At 45.2% G+C, this 17,132-nt stretch overlaps 8 protein-coding genes across 8 annotated transcripts; 7 read left to right on the plus strand and 1 right to left on the minus strand.

The window, feature by feature from the left end:
• Positions 1-1,173: 1,173 nt before the first annotated feature.
• Positions 1,174-1,527, plus strand: VTP01DRAFT_4412 (uncharacterized protein; the record flags this gene model as incomplete). Its single annotated transcript, XM_069383092.1, has 2 exons — positions 1,174-1,351; positions 1,454-1,527. 2 exons carry the CDS (start codon positions 1,174-1,176, stop codon positions 1,525-1,527), a joined length of 252 nt encoding a protein of 83 aa, XP_069243827.1.
• A 100-nt stretch (positions 1,528-1,627) lies between these two features.
• Positions 1,628-2,415, plus strand: VTP01DRAFT_4413 (uncharacterized protein; the record flags this gene model as incomplete). Its single annotated transcript, XM_069383093.1, has 2 exons — positions 1,628-1,807; positions 2,014-2,415. The coding sequence occupies 2 exons, from the start codon at positions 1,628-1,630 to the stop codon at positions 2,413-2,415; spliced, it is 582 nt and encodes a 193-aa protein (XP_069243828.1).
• A 628-nt stretch (positions 2,416-3,043) lies between these two features.
• Positions 3,044-5,124, plus strand: VTP01DRAFT_4414 (uncharacterized protein; the record flags this gene model as incomplete). The annotated part of the gene is made up of 5 exons (XM_069383094.1): positions 3,044-4,042; positions 4,107-4,316; positions 4,377-4,556; positions 4,634-4,834; positions 4,894-5,124. The coding sequence occupies 5 exons, from the start codon at positions 3,044-3,046 to the stop codon at positions 5,122-5,124; spliced, it is 1,821 nt and encodes a 606-aa protein (XP_069243829.1).
• A 58-nt stretch (positions 5,125-5,182) lies between these two features.
• Positions 5,183-6,476, plus strand: VTP01DRAFT_4415 (uncharacterized protein; the record flags this gene model as incomplete). Its single annotated transcript, XM_069383095.1, has 2 exons — positions 5,183-6,355; positions 6,417-6,476. The coding sequence occupies 2 exons, from the start codon at positions 5,183-5,185 to the stop codon at positions 6,474-6,476; spliced, it is 1,233 nt and encodes a 410-aa protein (XP_069243830.1).
• Positions 6,477-8,028: 1,552 nt separating this feature from the next.
• Positions 8,029-11,976, plus strand: VTP01DRAFT_4416 (uncharacterized protein; the record flags this gene model as incomplete). Its single annotated transcript, XM_069383096.1, has 13 exons — positions 8,029-8,068; positions 8,132-8,179; positions 8,245-8,409; positions 8,478-8,546; positions 9,925-10,215; positions 10,269-10,434; positions 10,497-10,614; positions 10,668-10,998; positions 11,069-11,251; positions 11,320-11,410; positions 11,482-11,691; positions 11,748-11,895; positions 11,956-11,976. The coding sequence occupies 13 exons, from the start codon at positions 8,029-8,031 to the stop codon at positions 11,974-11,976; spliced, it is 1,881 nt and encodes a 626-aa protein (XP_069243831.1).
• A 148-nt stretch (positions 11,977-12,124) lies between these two features.
• VTP01DRAFT_4417 (uncharacterized protein) lies at positions 12,125-13,125 on the plus strand (the record flags this gene model as incomplete). Its single annotated transcript, XM_069383097.1, has 3 exons — positions 12,125-12,772; positions 12,864-12,969; positions 13,043-13,125. 3 exons carry the CDS (start codon positions 12,125-12,127, stop codon positions 13,123-13,125), a joined length of 837 nt encoding a protein of 278 aa, XP_069243832.1.
• Positions 13,126-13,625: 500 nt separating this feature from the next.
• VTP01DRAFT_4418 (uncharacterized protein) lies at positions 13,626-15,404 on the plus strand (the record flags this gene model as incomplete). The annotated part of the gene is made up of 1 exon (XM_069383098.1): positions 13,626-15,404. The coding sequence occupies one exon, from the start codon at positions 13,626-13,628 to the stop codon at positions 15,402-15,404; it is 1,779 nt and encodes a 592-aa protein (XP_069243833.1).
• A 176-nt stretch (positions 15,405-15,580) lies between these two features.
• On the minus strand, positions 15,581-16,641 carry VTP01DRAFT_4419 (uncharacterized protein; the record flags this gene model as incomplete). The annotated part of the gene is made up of 6 exons (XM_069383099.1): positions 15,581-15,651; positions 15,711-15,779; positions 15,843-16,173; positions 16,235-16,293; positions 16,349-16,508; positions 16,576-16,641. 6 exons carry the CDS (start codon positions 16,639-16,641, stop codon positions 15,581-15,583), a joined length of 756 nt encoding a protein of 251 aa, XP_069243834.1.
• Between the last annotated feature and the right edge of the window lie 491 nt (positions 16,642-17,132).

Below are 17,132 nucleotides of genomic sequence, written 5' to 3' on the forward strand. Positions count from 1 at the left end.
TGCTCACGTTTATTGACTGAATCAATCAGGTAAACTGCTCAGATAACGTTGATCGAGACTGAATGTGAGCTTCTTCCTCCATTTGACTACGTGTTCTTTGGACAACATGGTTTCCTCGGAAATAAGAGTAATATAAAAAAGCGCTCCTTTATCTGTTTTCGTTGCTAGTTTCTAGGAAGCTCTTTGACAGCTTCCAAATTTGAGAATTAGCAGTTTTGGAGGTATGTAGTACAAAACGATGTTCTTTAGCTACACGAGAACTAGCCTGCGGCTAGACTCGCTTCGCTTCGTCTTGAGGGACGTAGATGTTTTCAGCAGATTCGAGTAGTAGGTGCAAAGCAAAATAGTAATTGGACGTTTGCTCGATGGAATATGTTCTTGATTTGCTGTTAGCGCTCCTGCGTCGCAGCGCACATACGCCCGCAATTTTCGGTTTAGTTCATAACAGTAGCGCTTACCTCTTTATCTCCTGAACATGTTGGAGCGCTCCTGGCGTCGCGATGCGCTTCGCGCAAAGACACCAAAAATTTCGGGAATACAGATGCTGAATACCCAAAAATTTTCAGTTTCTTCGGATTGGTGTCTGTTCTGTCTGCCCAAACTCCAAAAGTGAACATTAATTTTGTAGCCCATTTCGTGTTATACACTCTTCCATCCAACGCATGTGGATGATGTATAAATTAATTAACTATAGTCTTCCATCAAAAAATCGGCACACCACCCGCTCCTCAGATCACTACAGCCGCCAGAAAAGTGCTTCCACAGCGATTTTTTCGAATTTGAGGGCCCCACCGGCCAATGACAGAGGAGAAACGCTTTCCAAACGTGGATTTAGCGCTCAAAGAGGAATGTTACACAGGTTATTTATTTAATAGAGTCTGTGTTTAGGAATATAAAACTTATTAAGGCTTTAAAACGTAGGCGAGCATATGGCAGATGAGTTAGTTAGTATGCATCGAAAATATCTTCAAGAAGACGAGCGATCCACTCCGTGTTCTTGCCGATATGGGAGTAGAAGCAAAAGCTCTGACACGGAATGCTTTACTTTGAAGGAGAATTCCTATGGCGCACAGCTAAAAGAGGGAATACCCGGTATCTCTGGATAGATACATCCGCGCTACACAGTAGAGATGCTATCTACAAACGGAATCCAAATACGAGTTACTTTAAGAGATGGGAAACGATCAAAGTACGCTCAAGAGATACAGTCTTTCCCGCTACCTTCCAGAAGTTCGTAAGACACGTCGCCGTCTTCTGGAATATGATGGTTTGCCTGTCACGAGCGATGCAAACTTGTCAGAAAGGTCTAGTGGAACTATTGGCGTGGATCTCGGCAAAATTTTTGCTGCTGGTACGTTTTAGTTGCCTAACGATCCCGCAAAACCAGGCGTTTAGCATACTATCAGCCGCGGAGAACTTTACCGACAAGCACGCAGAAACGTGTCTTGGCTAGAAGACAAAAAACTCAAGGCAAACATCGATATTATTGAACAAGACCTGGCTGCAGGTAGTACAATCAGACATTGACAAGTATCTAGCGTATGTGAGGGCATGGCAAAAGGATCGGAACGGATCCCGATTACATTAATTCTACTGTAACAAACCCGTTTTACGGCGTTCGTGGGATATGACTCTCTCAATACAGTCTGCTGTTGACAAGGCTGCCACTAGGATATTGAAGAAAGCTGGAGTATGTTCAAATGCACCTACCGAGCAACGAGATCGTGAGGGACACCGTAGACAGGTTATGAGTGAACAAGCGAAGCAGCAGGCTTTAGAGCGACAGGAAGAGCGAAAGCAAAGGAGGGTAAGTTGGACGGAAGAACAGAAGCAAGCTCGGGCAGAGCGGAAAAAGTAAAGCGCCGACGTCAGCGGCAGAGGAAGACAGCAGAGAAGAGAGAGAACCACGTATTGATTGCTATTGGCAAAGATGGTGTTTTATCATCACACAGAAAGGGAGCAGTTTCGCCGATGGACACGCGACTAGCTTCAGCACTCATCAAATGTTGTAAGGCCGAGGGCCATATAGTCACTGCGGTTGATGAGTACAATACGAGCAAGGTCTGCCCACGCTGCATCACAGATAGACGAACTTCTTATCTGCAGTATCTTCGTTGTCCACCAGCAGCATCCAGGCATACCGGCCATGCTACGTTAGATAAGGATGGCAACGAAGAAATTAACGTGTCACCGTCTGCGATGTGTGCAAAATGCATTTTCCATCGCGACGGTGTAGCCGCGCAGTCTCAAGCTCTTATTTCAGCATCCATGCTTGAACATGGACAGTGTCGGAAGCCCTTCATTAGACCATCAAGGCAACTAAAGCCGAATACCCATCCCCGTCAGACGTGTAGTATTTTGAATCTGAACTCAATCTTTGAATCTCAGTTAATAGTCCCTGGGGTGGTGGAGTGATTGCTATCTCTGTGCATAACGACTTGGTTCATTGCCCACCAATGTGTTATTCTTGCAGTTACTCTTTTTCTTTTTTCCTCTTCTTCTGTGTATATACTAATCGCAACTTGAAAGCAATTTTTAAAAGCAAAGTTGGGAATCCATTCTAAATTCATATAGGGAATTGCATCGAGTAAGATATAAACTTCCTCTTTACCTGTCTGTTTTATTGCATCGCAGGTACATCATAGTTTGGAAATGCTACGGATAGTTTCTTGAACATTTCAAAGATAATTGTCAGCTACCAGTCAGAGTCCGGTACTATGCTAAACTGGCCCCTGGCTGGCGCTACAAATTATTTACCGTGCATGCTAAAAGGATCAAATATAAAATGTAATACATCATTGACTTTCTCTAGTAATATTTCGGCAAAATTCAGGTTCGAGAAGAGCAATGTTTTTTTTTCAAGGAGGGGCAAGTAACAGGGGGTGCTAAAGAGTAAAAAACTTGTTACTGTTTAGCCGCCATACTCACTAGTAAGCATGCCTTACAAAGTTTCCGACAGACATGCCACAAACGCATGCGAGCATCTTTTGTTTTCAACTCCCTTTCTCTTATTATTTTTCTCTCTGCTGCTGTTGCTTTATAGATGGCAAAGATTGCAATCGATACTTCGCCGGTGCTTCAAGACCAAACAGCAACAACCATCTCGGAGAATATGGAAGAGGATGTAGTGGACGAGCGGCGATCGTCCTCGTCATCCTCGTCATCCATTCAACGACGACGGATATTTGAACCCCGGGATGCTGCTGCAGCGGGAGCTCATCATCATCGCAGCAGTGCGTCGCTAGGTCAAGCTGTTTCGTCGTACCTTCCAATCAGTCATACACAGGGCGATGTTTTATCCGCTGCTCATCACGTGCGTGCGTTTGGCAGTGCCTCTCTGCTTTCATTGTCTGCTCTGAGTATATCCAGCGAAGCGAGCTCGGAGCGTGGAAGGCAGCGCAAAGCCGAAATATTCGCAGCATCTGAACAGGTGATAGCTGCCGCCAAGGCATCCAAGATCGCCACCATGTCCTTGGACTCAAAGTTGGTTACCAAGGGCTTGCAACACCAAAACAAGACATTCCCACCCACCAACGCAAACGACCAGAGCAAGCAGGATGATCACGACGACGGAGAAATACACTCTGATCCTCCAGAACCGCCATCTTTGGATGCGGCCGCGCAGCTCCTAGGAAAGGAAGTAGTACAAAGAGTCGATACAGGACTCATCGAAATAATGATGGGACGGCTGCAGCTTGAAAGAAAACAACAGCAAAGGTCTATGCAGCATGTTCTCCAATTGCCTACCGATCCCAATGTTAAGAGGTTCACAGAGCAACCACGTCCTAGGGAGGATAAGAACCAGGATGGTCTATCAGTGGATATCCCCAGACAGCAAAAGAATCATCCTATGCGCTCAAGCAACAGCAGCAGCAGCAGCAGCGACGAAGAAGAGCGCACATTGATGCTAGGAAAAAAGCAAGATACATCCTCACCATCTGTAATGATCTCCAATTGCCGTGTACATACCACAAACAGTGCTCTACGAGAGTTAATCATGACTGAAGAAAGTTACTGCGAAGATTTGTATACCCTAGTTCACGTGAGTTAAGAGCGTTTTGCCATGCAACGTTTTTGGCTATCATACTAAGAAACGCATCTTGTAGGGGTTTCTCAAAGCTATCCGGGACTCACACCTTATATCCCAAGAGCACAAGAATCTCATGATTCGAAATGCTTTTGATCTTTATAACTTTCAGATGGATTTTCAGGACGTTATGCTCATGTCACTCTTGATACATGACGACGACAACGGATCCGTTCAAAATCGCGAGTTTTATTTCCTTGAAAAAATTGCTCAATTATTTTTGGATTGGGTGAGATCGAGCTGATCAGCAATCCGTACAATATCGCGCTGATATCTGTTATATATCCAGGCTCCCAAATTCCAAGTATACATTGAGTATTGTGTCAATCAAGACAAGGCAGTCGAAGCACACAAGCAGTGTCTCCAGAGCGGTGAAGCCGTCGTTGCCTTTATGGAGCGACTGCACACATTAATACGCGCCAACAGAGGCTGCACAAACCGTCTCAAGCTTGAAGATTATCTCATCATGGTGAGTATACAAATCTTTACGCTTAAGCTTCTCAAAAAAGGGAAGGAATAAGAATGGCTTACGCAAATTTCCTGTAGCCAGTGCAACGTATATTCAAGTATGGTCTTATGCTTGAAAGATTACAGAAATCCACAGTGCCAGGCACCAACATCCACAAACAGCTCTCCAAGGCTCTGGATTCAATGCGAAAAGTATCAGCTTCGATTAATGAGACAAAAACGAGGATGGATACCGAAAAGAAAACGAATCTTTTTCTGAGTCGTCTAGAGGCAGACTGGGTAAGCAGGATTACATCTGAAAACATAGGTATTCAGCTAACTTTGATGATAATTCAAAGGCACTCTCCACGCGTTTCTATGGACTATTAGGCTGCAGTAGGCTGATTGGAACACTTGATGTCAAGATTGGCAACGACGGTTCGAAAGCAAAAAGGCTTGGGTGCGCATTGTTTAACTCGTATGTTATTCTTGCAAGAATCAAGAAGCATGATAAATACGAAGCTCGGCATTGGTTCCCGCTACGCATATTCGCATTAAACGATAATTGCGCTGACGAGACAGGCAAGTGACCTTACAACATATTCAAAACGTAAGCTAACAGCGGAAGCAGGCAACGCAAATTCATGGATGCTGTATAACGACAAACATCGCGTCGAATTTATTGCAATGTGCGATCAGGAAAAGAGATTGTGGACCGACGCTTTCCGCAAATGCATCTCGCAGTCCACAGAAGAGTACGAAAAGCGCGTCAAGACTCAGGATGTACTCGAAGAAATATTCCTCAGCTCTCTCGAGATGCCGGACAATGCTCCAGATTCTGCATCCTACGCCAGCTTTTACAGTATTTTATCTCGCAACGAGAGTCACGGAACACCTAGGACCACAAACTCATACGATCGATCCGATGCCCTGGACTCTCCTACATACCAGCAGACGGCCCCATCCTCCGCAGCAAGCGGCAACAGCAACCAAATTCCATCGCCGGGCATGCGATCCATTGGCAGCTTCAGCGACCTGCGTGAAATTGTAACAGAGTTCAAGCAGCAGCGCAGATACCAGCCTTACAACACTCGATGCGCGCACATTGATAGCAAGTTTGAAGAGGTCTGCTTCACTCCCATCCTGACTGCTCGGGCGCAAGCTCGCAACGAGTACGAGGCGATGAAAAGGAAGAGCCGAATGGGCAAGTCAACCTCTATGCTTGCATTCACACACATCTCGTCTGCTCTCGAAGACCCTCCTGGTATCGGATTTGCGTCTCCCAGGCAGCCATCCAACGGCCATGGGAAAGGTCTTGGTAATTCCTTGATGACAGCTGTGCGTCGCAAATCATCCATGCCCGGACGACTCCGCGTAGCCGAAGTGCATGCACACCACACACGTCCTATTTGCTCTTTACCTTTGCACCATCAGCAGAAGCAGCAGCTCCCTCCACGTGTTCCTCCTTCTGCACCGCCACCACCAGCACCGCTGTCATCATCCACATCCTCGCAAACAGCACGGCTGTCATCCAAGGGTTCCGCCAAACCAGAAGGTGTGCAGAGGTCTACATCGACTCTCAGCGAAGCTGGAGGTCTGCCTCGATCGCTTAGCACTGCAACAATGGGGCTCGCACGGTCATCCAGCCGGTTTATCGGAAGGATGGTTGGCCGTCTGGGAACAATTGGCACGCCACAGCGAACAAAGCGAAGTACAACGGTAACAACTCGGTTGTCAGACAGCACAAACTCGCTTGCTTCGACCAAATCTGAAGCATTCACAACGTCCTCATCAACCACAGTCGTGGAAAATAAGAAAAAGGTGAGTAACGAAAAGTGCATACAAAAAGTGTAACTTTTGTTTATTGACGTAACTATACTAGTCAAAGAAGCACCAGAACCGTAGACCTCCTCGGCTTTGTATCCCAACGAGTAATTACTAGCACCATCTGATAGTTCTTTAGGTGTACGCTTGAATCTTTATAATATAAAAGTATTGACAAATTAAATTACAAAGATAGCAATACAATCAGGAGGCAAATAAGATGCATAGGAAAGAGACAAAGAAGGAAGGATATCGAGGAACGAGAGACTTTTAGTACACTGTTTGTACCCAACTGAATAATCATACATATTGCGTACGCAAAAAGCATTCCCGAAATTCACCGAGGACCTCTCATGCACCTAAGATATACTGGTATAATAAGTATCTTTGTCATATACAAAGACAATAGGAAGACTCACCGTTTGGCTGGTGGTGGCGGTGCCTCAGAAAATCAGGACTTCCGCCCGAAGGCGGCCTGTGGTGGAAGGGCTATCCCATTTGCATGAAATGACACTTCCTGGGCTATAAGAAACCAACTGATTAGAAATGTATAGTCGATATAAGGCGCTTGATCTTAAAGCAACTCACCGTCAACGACAAGCAAGAGTGATGTTAAGCAAAAATTTGATAAACAAATGCACCAGGTGTCAAGACAGAGGCTGCTAGGTATGGCTATAACAAGTAGAGTGATTTCCAGGAGTCCCAATAAGCAGACATACACAAAGCTTACGGGATGCAACGATAAACGAAACAGAGCCAAAGGACAACGAACACAAATGCTTCATCTTTTTATATATTTTGTCTATGCAAGCATAATCGTATGCTCTCACGTAATATGGTTTCAGTGATGTACAGCTCATTACGTCTGAGGTTGTCTGCGAAGTTTCGTACCTCGACCTGGCAGGGAGCTTATCACTAAAACATACAACCTTTTCAGAGTCTTCTCTATAGAAAAATACGCAGCAAGCTTATGCATCCAAGTTAACACCATTGAACTGTAAAGTTGGAGAAAAAGCCGGCTTTTAATAACGGTATGCCTGGAGTATGAAGAAGATATGTACTTCAGATAGGTAAGCCTGGGTCTGATGTAAACGATGTTGACAATCTCTGAATGCATAAGAAAAAAAGAAAAAGAAAGAAAAATGTTATAATGCCTGACATGACTGCATCAAAGTTCTTTCAGGCTAGCCTCATTACTGATGGTCCTTCGTTATCGGTGGATCATGCAGCAATGGAAAAAAGAATGTGGATTTCATTCAGCGGTTTCCATTTTATACTGACTGGATACGAAAAGGTCGATACGCATTCTGCTTTTCGAAGGACGTGACAGGATTAGAAAAGTATGTAATGTTCACTTTTGCAGTGTGGCAGGCAGTACAGACACCAACCTTTGTAAAGAACTCGACTTTGTATATGCACTATATCCATAGCTTGCCGACAACCAGGAGCAAGTAGACAGGAGCAGAGTGATGAAAGCAAACAACGCTTTGAGTGGAAAACAGACTACATTGAATGAGCAGCATCGCGTCGATCCATAACAACTACAGCAGCTGACTGACAGCGGAGATTCTGCGAGCAGACGATGACTTACACTCGGCATTCACGAACCAAATTTCGCTGCTTTCTTTTTTTTCTACACTTTAGCTGCGGCAACCGCATAATAGCTGGAAATGTCTCGACACAGAGCTGTTCGCAATCTCGACATTGACGGTACATGCGACACTTCTCTTTAGTTTTCAAAAGTGCTGGTGATCTAACGCGATCGGGTTACAGAGGTCTTGGAAGAAGACGCCTACTCTGACGATTACGACGAGAATGAATGTGAGAGTTACATACATGGTTGTTATATATTATCGAGACGAACTCAAATATTGGTGACCGTATAGTCGATGAAAACGAATTGTCCAACGAAGATCTGGATGCACTTGAGGATGGATTGGCATACGTTAAAAGTGTAGTTGGAGATGATTGCCCGGTCCCAAATATCGAAATCAAGGAAGCATTGTGGTATTATTATTTCGACAGGGAAGAGACGGTGAATTGGGTTCTTGGTAAGTTAAAACAGTCACCTAAGTGCATAAATCAGAAAGTATATATTTATATTGTGATCCGGCTACAGAAAAGGCGTCCAAGTTAAAAGCGGAGGAAGAGAAGCAAAAGAAGAAAACTGCAGCGAAAGCAGCCAAAGGTAATAGATATCCCTTTTTTTTTCTTTTCTTCATGGACATGCATCTCGTTCCCCGTTGTTGAGCATTGGTCCGAAATTCTCTGCAATGGCTGACTGAGTACAGGTATTCTTTCACGTGAGGAGGGGAAATCCAGGCTTCTGTGCGACGATCATTCAAATGTACGTAGTCATTTCTATAGATCGAAAAGCGCATTACAGACGACCACCGTCGGTCATGTACAGCGAGAGGAAATACGCAGCCTTGGATACCACAGCAGCGAAGACTCCTCCTCCTTCTTTGGCACAACTCGCATCGAAACATGTACAGCAGAAATCTTTAGCATCGGCTCAAACTCCATCAAAACCGCGTTCCTTGAAACAGCTTGCTTCTAAACCGACTCAAACAACTCCATCGCTGTCTCAGCTTGCATCGCAGTCAAAACAAACCAGCAGTAAACCTCTATCAGCTGGCATTGCATCGAAACCCGCGCAACCGACTTCACTGCAAGGTCTTGCTAACTCTGCATTGAAATCTGGCAAAGGATCGACATCGCTGCAGAGTCTTGCATGTTCGTCGTTGAAATCTAACAACAGCAATCCAACGTCGCTTCAATCTCTCGCCAAGAAATCGACTGCGAGCGGCAATATGAATTCTCTGAAAGATCTTGCTTCACGAAAACAAACGACAACGGCTAAACCTGGTGCAAGCTCTTTGACAGCGTTAGCGCAAAAATCCCCGCCGGCTAAAGGTCCCGTTAGCCTTGTGCAACTAGCAAGTCGGTCATCGGCTTCGGCAATGTCAGATAAGATAAAAGACAATGGAGATGCATCTGCTTCAGAGCCGTCAGAATCTTTGGAACACAAGGAAACTAAGCCCGAGCCTGTGCGGGAGCTCGCCAGAGACTCGGTTTCTCCTAATCAAAACGGAAAAGATACATCCAATACCCTCTCATTGTCAGCTACAAAGAACAAAAAGGATCCGCTCTGTGCACCTCCCTCGTCAGCCGCCCAGTTCTTATTTAGAGCCATGGATTCCGACGATTCTGCAGCGTTACCAGCGGCTTCAAAAGTATTTTCAGAATCATTAGCCCACTCTGTTGACAACGCATTTTTCGAATCTATCCAGACAGCTGCAAAAAACGTAAAGGTTTTCGCATTTGATGTCCCCAGCCCAGATGATATCGTACTGGCGGCACAAAGCAACAGAAGTGGAGGCGCCCATTCTCATACCAAGGCCTAATATCTAATATGACCATTGCCTACATACCTATATATATATTTAATTCCGTCTATTCTAATTGTGCGAGGGGGGAATCTTGATGCATGTCCAAATCTAATGGAAAACTAGAAAAATTCATGTTTACTTACTAGTACAAATTTACATATATATTGGTAACAGCTGCGAATGCAACGACATCAACAAAGCAAGCTAGCATTGTAGCAAAGACGTCCAAACCGGCAACAGCAAAGACCAAAAGTTCTGGTCAGACAGCAGCAGCAGCCGATCAATTATCACAGGATATACAAGCTCTGGGCCTGTCAAACAAAAATACCCCTTCAAGTACGCCTGCTGAGACTCCTAGGTCAGGCTCTCCGTTATCGAAAATACCTGTATCTAAGCGTATCAATGTCTTGGAAGAACATGCTAAACGTACAAGCAATAAGCCCAAGCTTAACCTCGTCATCATTGGTAGGTTTGATTTGCAAACGATCACTTGTGTTCCATTTAACGTTGAATTGTAGGACATGTGGATGCGGGCAAGTCCACCCTGATGGGACATTTGCTGTATGCGCTGGGACAAGTCAACGAGCGTACCATGAAGAAATATGAGCGCGATTCGCAAAAGCTAGGCAAAGGCTCGTTCGCGTTTGCGTGGGTTCTCGATGAAACTGGCGAAGAGCGTGATAGGTAAAATATCGTGCAGGAAACATGTGAATAACTTTCATTCGTTGATTTAATATTGTCCGTAGAGGAATCACGATGGATATTGCCATGAATAACTTTGAAACTGCTCACAGAAAGTTCACATTGCTGGATGCACCTGGTCACAGAGATTTTATTCCCAACATGATTTCAGGCACTGCACAGGTGATGTCTGATTTTCCGACAATGCGAGCTTTTGGCTGATAATCGTACTATAGGCAGATGTGGCTATCTTGGTCGTTGATGCTAGCACCGGAGGATTCGAGTCTGGGTTTGATGCGAATGGACAAACCAAGGAGCATGCGCTTTTGGCTCGAAGTTTGGGTGTCCAGCAGATGATCATTGCCGTCAACAAGCTTGAAACGATGGATTGGAGCCAAGCCCGGTTTGAAGAAATTGTACAGAAGCTGGGCACTTTCTTGACACAGGCTGGATTCCGCAAATCGAATCTATTCTATGTACCTGTATCTGGTCTCAGTGGTGAAAATCTCGTCAAAAAGTCAGATCAGGCGGCGTGGTATGAAGGTCCAGCCCTGATCGATTTACTAGGCAAGTAGACAGAAAGGGAAAAAATGGCCTTTCAAGGGAAAAAATCTTACATCCATCTGGCCTAAAATAGATACACTCGATGCTCCCACGCGCATGCTAGACAAACCGTTCAGAATGAGCGTCACGGATTTCTTCAAGGGCGGTATCGGCAGCAGCGGTGGTGTATCCGTCGCAGGCTCCATCGATTGTGGCCACGTCCAAGTCGGCGAGCAAGTTTTAGTCACGCCAGGTGCAGAGATTGGTGTCGTCAAAGGTAAAAACTCACACCAATGGATGGAAGAAAGAAATATAATAATAACCAACATGGATTCCGCATTCCAGCAATGCAAGTTAACGATGAATCAGCTTCCTGGGGTGCTGCTGGCGACTCTGTTCTAATGACGCTGGCTGGACTTGATATACTGAACCTCAGGTTCGTTCATAAACTTTTGACTGTCAATGACATGTCACGTTCTCTGATCTGCTATGCATATTTTTATTTAGCTCTGGATGCGTCCTATGCAGCCCGCAACACCCTGTTCCTGTAACGACGAGTTTCACGGCACAGATTATAGTGTTTGATTTGAAAATACCAATCACATCCGGATATCCTGTCATACTGCACAGCAAAAATCTCGATGAGCCGGCGTCCATTGCAAAGCTGATATGTACATTGGACAAATCCACGGGCCAGATTATCAAAAAGAACCCAAGGTAATGTTTTACAAGAGAAAGCTAGCTCGTGCCACTACTAAACGCGCGGATAAAAGGCATCTGTCAAAAGGTGCAACTGCCAAAGTCAAAATTCAGCTTACACAAAGAATGATTCCATTGGAAACTTTCAAGGAAAACAAACAGTTGGGCCGGATCCTTCTTCGAAAAGGCGGCGAAACTGTCGCGGCGGGAGTGGTCGACGAGGTAAGAAAGTTGCAATATCAAGACGACCGTAAAACTGAAGATGGACTTGCTTGGCTTTAGATTTTGTCCTTCGGTTCCTAATGACTCCTCCCCTGTGTGTCGGTATGAAGGGGAGGGGGTAAACGGGATATAGTAGACTTTCTCAATAAAATACGAAATGTATCATTGATATGTAAAGGTTCTCTTCTCTTTTTTTTTCTTTTTTATTTGTTTTGTGTTTTATTTCGCCATGCGGTGCGACTGCCAGCTACGGTTTTACCTCTTTGCAGCAGTGTTGTTGTTTGCAAGCGTGGCGTCGGCTATCGACGCAGCGAACGAGACGCAGCGGGAAGAGGAGATGGTCGTGAGCGAGAAACCTGTACTAGCCGTTGATGATGATCCTGGACAACCGGATGAAGCAGAATCCGTGCTGGTATCACTTTTAACGATAGCACTATCCGGTATCGGTGATAAGACGTTTTTGCTTGCCGCGATCCTGTCAATGAAGCATAGTCGAGCAGTTGTGTTTACCGGAGCATTTTCATCACTTGCATTAATGGCAATATTGTCATGTTGGTTGGGTAACCTCGTTCCTCGAAACTACACAGACCTTTTTGCAGCGATCTTATTCTTTACATCTGGGCTACGAATGTTGTGGGAATGCTGGCGGCAATATCGAGAACGAAAGCAGCAAGACATGTCATCAGGCTGCACAGACGAGGAAAAGCAGCGGGTGTCAGCGACGGCAGCAGCAGCGGAAGACGTGCAGCAGCAGCAGGCATGCACTGTAACACAAGAAAATGATCTGCAAATCTTTTTGCAGACCTTTGCTCTTACTTTTCTTGGAGAATGGGGCGACAAGTCCCAAATTTCAACGATTGCACTGGCGGCTTCGAATGTAACGATCACAATACAGCGTATAATACAAGATACATCTTATGGAGTGTTGGGACTACTATAACTAACCAATAGGTTCGGTTAAATGGCAGGATATCAAGTGGGTCGCCACAGGGATCATCATAGGACACGCAGTATGCACAGGAATGGCGGTTTTAGGCGGGAGGATACTTGCGTCTGCTATATCGGTGCAAACAGGTAAAATACATATAGCGTGATTTGGGGGGAATATTAAAATCTATGAAGTTTTAAAAATTGACCATGTTCCCAGTGACCCTTTTTGGAGCAATGCTTTTCCTTACTTTCGGTAGCATGTCAACCTTCCAGCACATATTCTCTACAAGAGGCAATTAAACGCTCACATTTTTCCATACTTGGAGAGTGCTCATATTCCACAAAGAAGTCCTGACGCGTCCCAAGATGGCAGAATCCTTTAGCAATCGTCGCACAAGATCGACTTGTAAATTCCCTGGTAAACCCATCTTGAACGTGATTGGATAGCTGCAGCTACACCACTCTATCCTTCTTTGAGTTGGCGCTATGTAGAAAGCGAGATGATGGAAAATCTGGAAAGAAAGATAAAATCAAAAGGAATGTTATAAAATTTAATTACATGTATGCATAAGGATTAGTATGCTTCACTTTTGTCAGCACAATTGGCCGGCGATCCCTCCTCCGGATTGTGAAATAAGTGCAATCATGTTACACAAGTAACTTACAAATTGGATGGAAACCTTGACCTTTTCGATTTGGAGAGAGGATCTTTTATCAACTGCCCTCGTTCCCGCCTTCTTCTTGATCCTTTTTCTTTTCTCTCTCTTCCTCTCATTCCTCTCCTTTTTATATACTCGATCATGACATTCCTTCATTCACGGTCGATGAAACGCAATCGATTGTTGAAAAAGATTGTTGCATTCACATTGACATTATCCTGCCTTTTATTACTATACCTGCAGTCATCATCCCAAACATCCTTCCCATCCGCCTTAGATACACAACCCATCATCAACAACATCAAGCACCACCAAATACCCCAAAAACATCTCGACCGCTACCATCCTAATCTCCATCAAATTAAAGCAGAGTCAGACCAGTTCGATGTCACTGTGCCCCGCGATTATGTGCTAGAGTCTATTCGCCGTATTAGAATGCCACAAGCTGAACCTGTCAACGATGATACCCCAGCAGAAAAGCAGCAGCAGCAGCAACAACAACAACAACAACAACAACAACAACAACAACAACAACAACAACAGCGACAATCTGTGCTTCACAAGAGCAACTTTAATAATGACAATAATAATAATAACAGCAACAACAAGCATGCCGAGAAAAAGCAAGACAGTGTTTACACCATGGCATCCGACGACGAGTTTCTCCCGCCAGGAGACGGCACCGACCCTTCTGAAAAGTATCTTACGTATCTTCCCCACTCGGGCTTCCACAATCAACGCATTTCAGTCATCAATGCGCTTTTGCTAGCACACCGCTTGAACCGCACCTTGCTTATGCCTCCAGTGATGCTCGGAGAGGCCATCCACTGGCGCAAGTACGAGTCACTCGATTCGTACCACCGACGGTTGACGAAAGCGAACCTCGAATACTGCCAGGACTACCTGGATATATACTACGATCCTGGGAAGAAGGAGCAAGCTGCGTCTATTATCCCGCCAAAATGCCGGTCCTCGTTCAACTACACTTCTCTGCGCTGGGATCGTCTGTTCGACTTGACGGCTCTCAAGCAACGTGTACGCATCCGATACCGAGACGACTATGACAAGACATATCTGCAGCGGACGTACGGTATAGACCCTCAGGATGTGTATCATATCCGCGACGAGCTCTTGTACGATTACCGTATTTCCGACCAGTCTGGTGAATCGCTCGGCAAATATAAGCGCGAAATATTCCTATACGATCTTGCCGAGCGACCTGAGCGGTTATTAAGCTTTGGCTCGCTGTTTGGCTCCGGTCGTGTCATGCACTCGACACCAGAGAGCATTGAATTGTACAACTTCTTATTCAAACAGTTTGTGTTTAAACCGCAAGCGTTGCCTGAGCTGTTTGCCGAGGCAACAGATATCATTACTCGGCTAGGCGGACCTCGCTCGTACGTGTCTTTCCATGCACGTGTGGGTGACAGCATATTCGAGCGTTTTTCTTCTCAGGTTATGGGCAAGCTCTGGTCGGATCTACAAAAATACACGCCCCTCGTGTCGCCTCCTCCTTCATTCATATTAGAAAAAAACGAGGTAAACACGGACCTGTGTCTTGCACCGCTCGAGACACCAGACACCGATGCGATCGACTGGACAACCGGTCAAGTCGCTCCCGGTCGACCGCTCCTGATGTTCATGGCAACCGACGCTAAACACCCTCGCCAGTTTCCGCTATTTGAGCAGCTTTACAAAACTTTTCCCTGCGTTGTAACACTATCTGACTTGTACGATTACAAGGATTCTGCGCTTGCGACTCTTGTGAACCCGGCAGACGGAATACGCTACGGCAAATTCCTCGTTCCGTTCTTGGATGGATTGATTGCAAGCTACGCTCAAGAATTCACCGGCTCCATGTGGAGTACTTTTAGCTCATATATTCGATTTTTGCACGAGCAATATGTCGGCATGCAGTAATTTTATGATCTCCGTCTTTTTTCATATATCTTTTTTGTAGAAACAGCTCTGCTTTTGCTTTGTTTCCATATCCAACCTCCCCTTGTACTCTATATACACACTTTTCTTTTTCTCCTGCAACATCTTTGCTATGAAAAAACAAGCCACCGCTGCTTTCAGCACATCCAAATCCAAATTTATTGATACAGCTCGCGATTGACAGGTGTACCAAACAAGAGTTCCCAAGCTTTTGGTGGTGTCCATGAACCTAAGTCATTTATGAGTAAGTTGTACTCTACCTACAGGATTCAGAGTATCGCGACTTACTTTCTGTAGTGTTGATTCGAGTGACAGTATTCAGTATGTTTGCGTATTCAATAGCATCCGATGCATTATCTAGATGATTCAGCTGAGGGTTAGCGTTCTATCTACGACAGTGTGCTAACCGTGTATACTTGCCTCCTTCCAATGCAAACATTACAAACAGCGTCGTCGCAACACTGTAATCTTTCAGAGCATCGTAAAGCGGTCGTGCTAAACCTGCGCCGGTGATTTCAGGCACGCTGTATTTTTCGCCCTCGTGTTCCTCGCCGACTTGTTCAAGCTTATGAATGCCTGCGTTTACAGCCTTTTCAGCTAGATCCGTGGTTCCAAACACTCGGAACGGCGTGCTTCGGATTTGGGTATCGACTCGACGACCTGCGTCCGCGCTCGTCAGAAGTATAACTTGAGCAAATGCGTGCTCCTTTATAAAGGCAGTCATATCTTCAATGTACTGCTTGCGTTTTCCCTGTTAAGGAGAGTCCATTATCTTTCGTATGCACGGCGGCGACTGACTGCATCGTTTTTACCTTGAATACAGGTGAACGTTGCTGAACAACTGTCAGCTTCCTATCCGCAGATTGGTATACTGCACCGTATACGTCAGGTTACAGAAGATGACGCATCCACGTTTGTATGCGTACCTTCGATTGCCACTACAACTCCTGAATTGTCTTCAGCTTCGCGGGCGCCAGCAACGGGCATTACCGTCTGACTGTCGATAAATCCAACACGTTCCAATTTCAGTGAATGAATAACAAGATCACACGTCAGCTGCGGGATATTGCCTATAGAAACAGACGGCTGGCGGCCATCATTGTTGTTTTCCGTGAGATCTCGGTATATGTCAATTGTTGAGTACGCGACTTACAAACACAAGTGTAGAGTCAGCCAAAAGTTTCGGGTCATAGCCATGCACGGGCACAAACGGTGACATTGGGACTTTTTGGGCTCGTCTATTTGCACCAACCCTCTCGCACCACCCCAGTCACTGCGAGTGCTAATTCAGAGGGCGGTGGAGTGATGTCAGGCATAAATACTGTCAATGCCCATGGATGCAAGTCGTGCATAACTCAGATCACTGTATAGCGAAATAAAAGACATCTGCTTCGTATTAACCCTTTCAATAAATAATATAAAGTGCATACAATTATTGCGTTGATTTCATAAGAATAACTTTAAGTTGACTCTCTACCGGGTACAAAAGCTTGTATCACTATTCTCTGGACTCGGCTATTTGCACCATCCCTCACACCGCTCTGCACCATCCCCAGTCAGAGTGGGTGTCAATCTAAAAGGGGAAATATGGCTGGTGGGAAAGGTATGTATGGTTAATGAAGGAAATGATCGCAGATAACGTGGAAATGATGCAAAATACAATGAGTTTTCGGCCCGTAAACATCAGCTTTCATTGATATGTATGCCTCT

Source organism: Rhizomucor pusillus (genome assembly GCF_041956525.1).
Source record: "Rhizomucor pusillus strain CBS 183.67 unplaced genomic scaffold VTP01scaffold_2, whole genome shotgun sequence".
Lineage (NCBI taxonomy): Eukaryota > Fungi > Mucoromycota > Mucoromycetes > Mucorales > Lichtheimiaceae > Rhizomucor > Rhizomucor pusillus.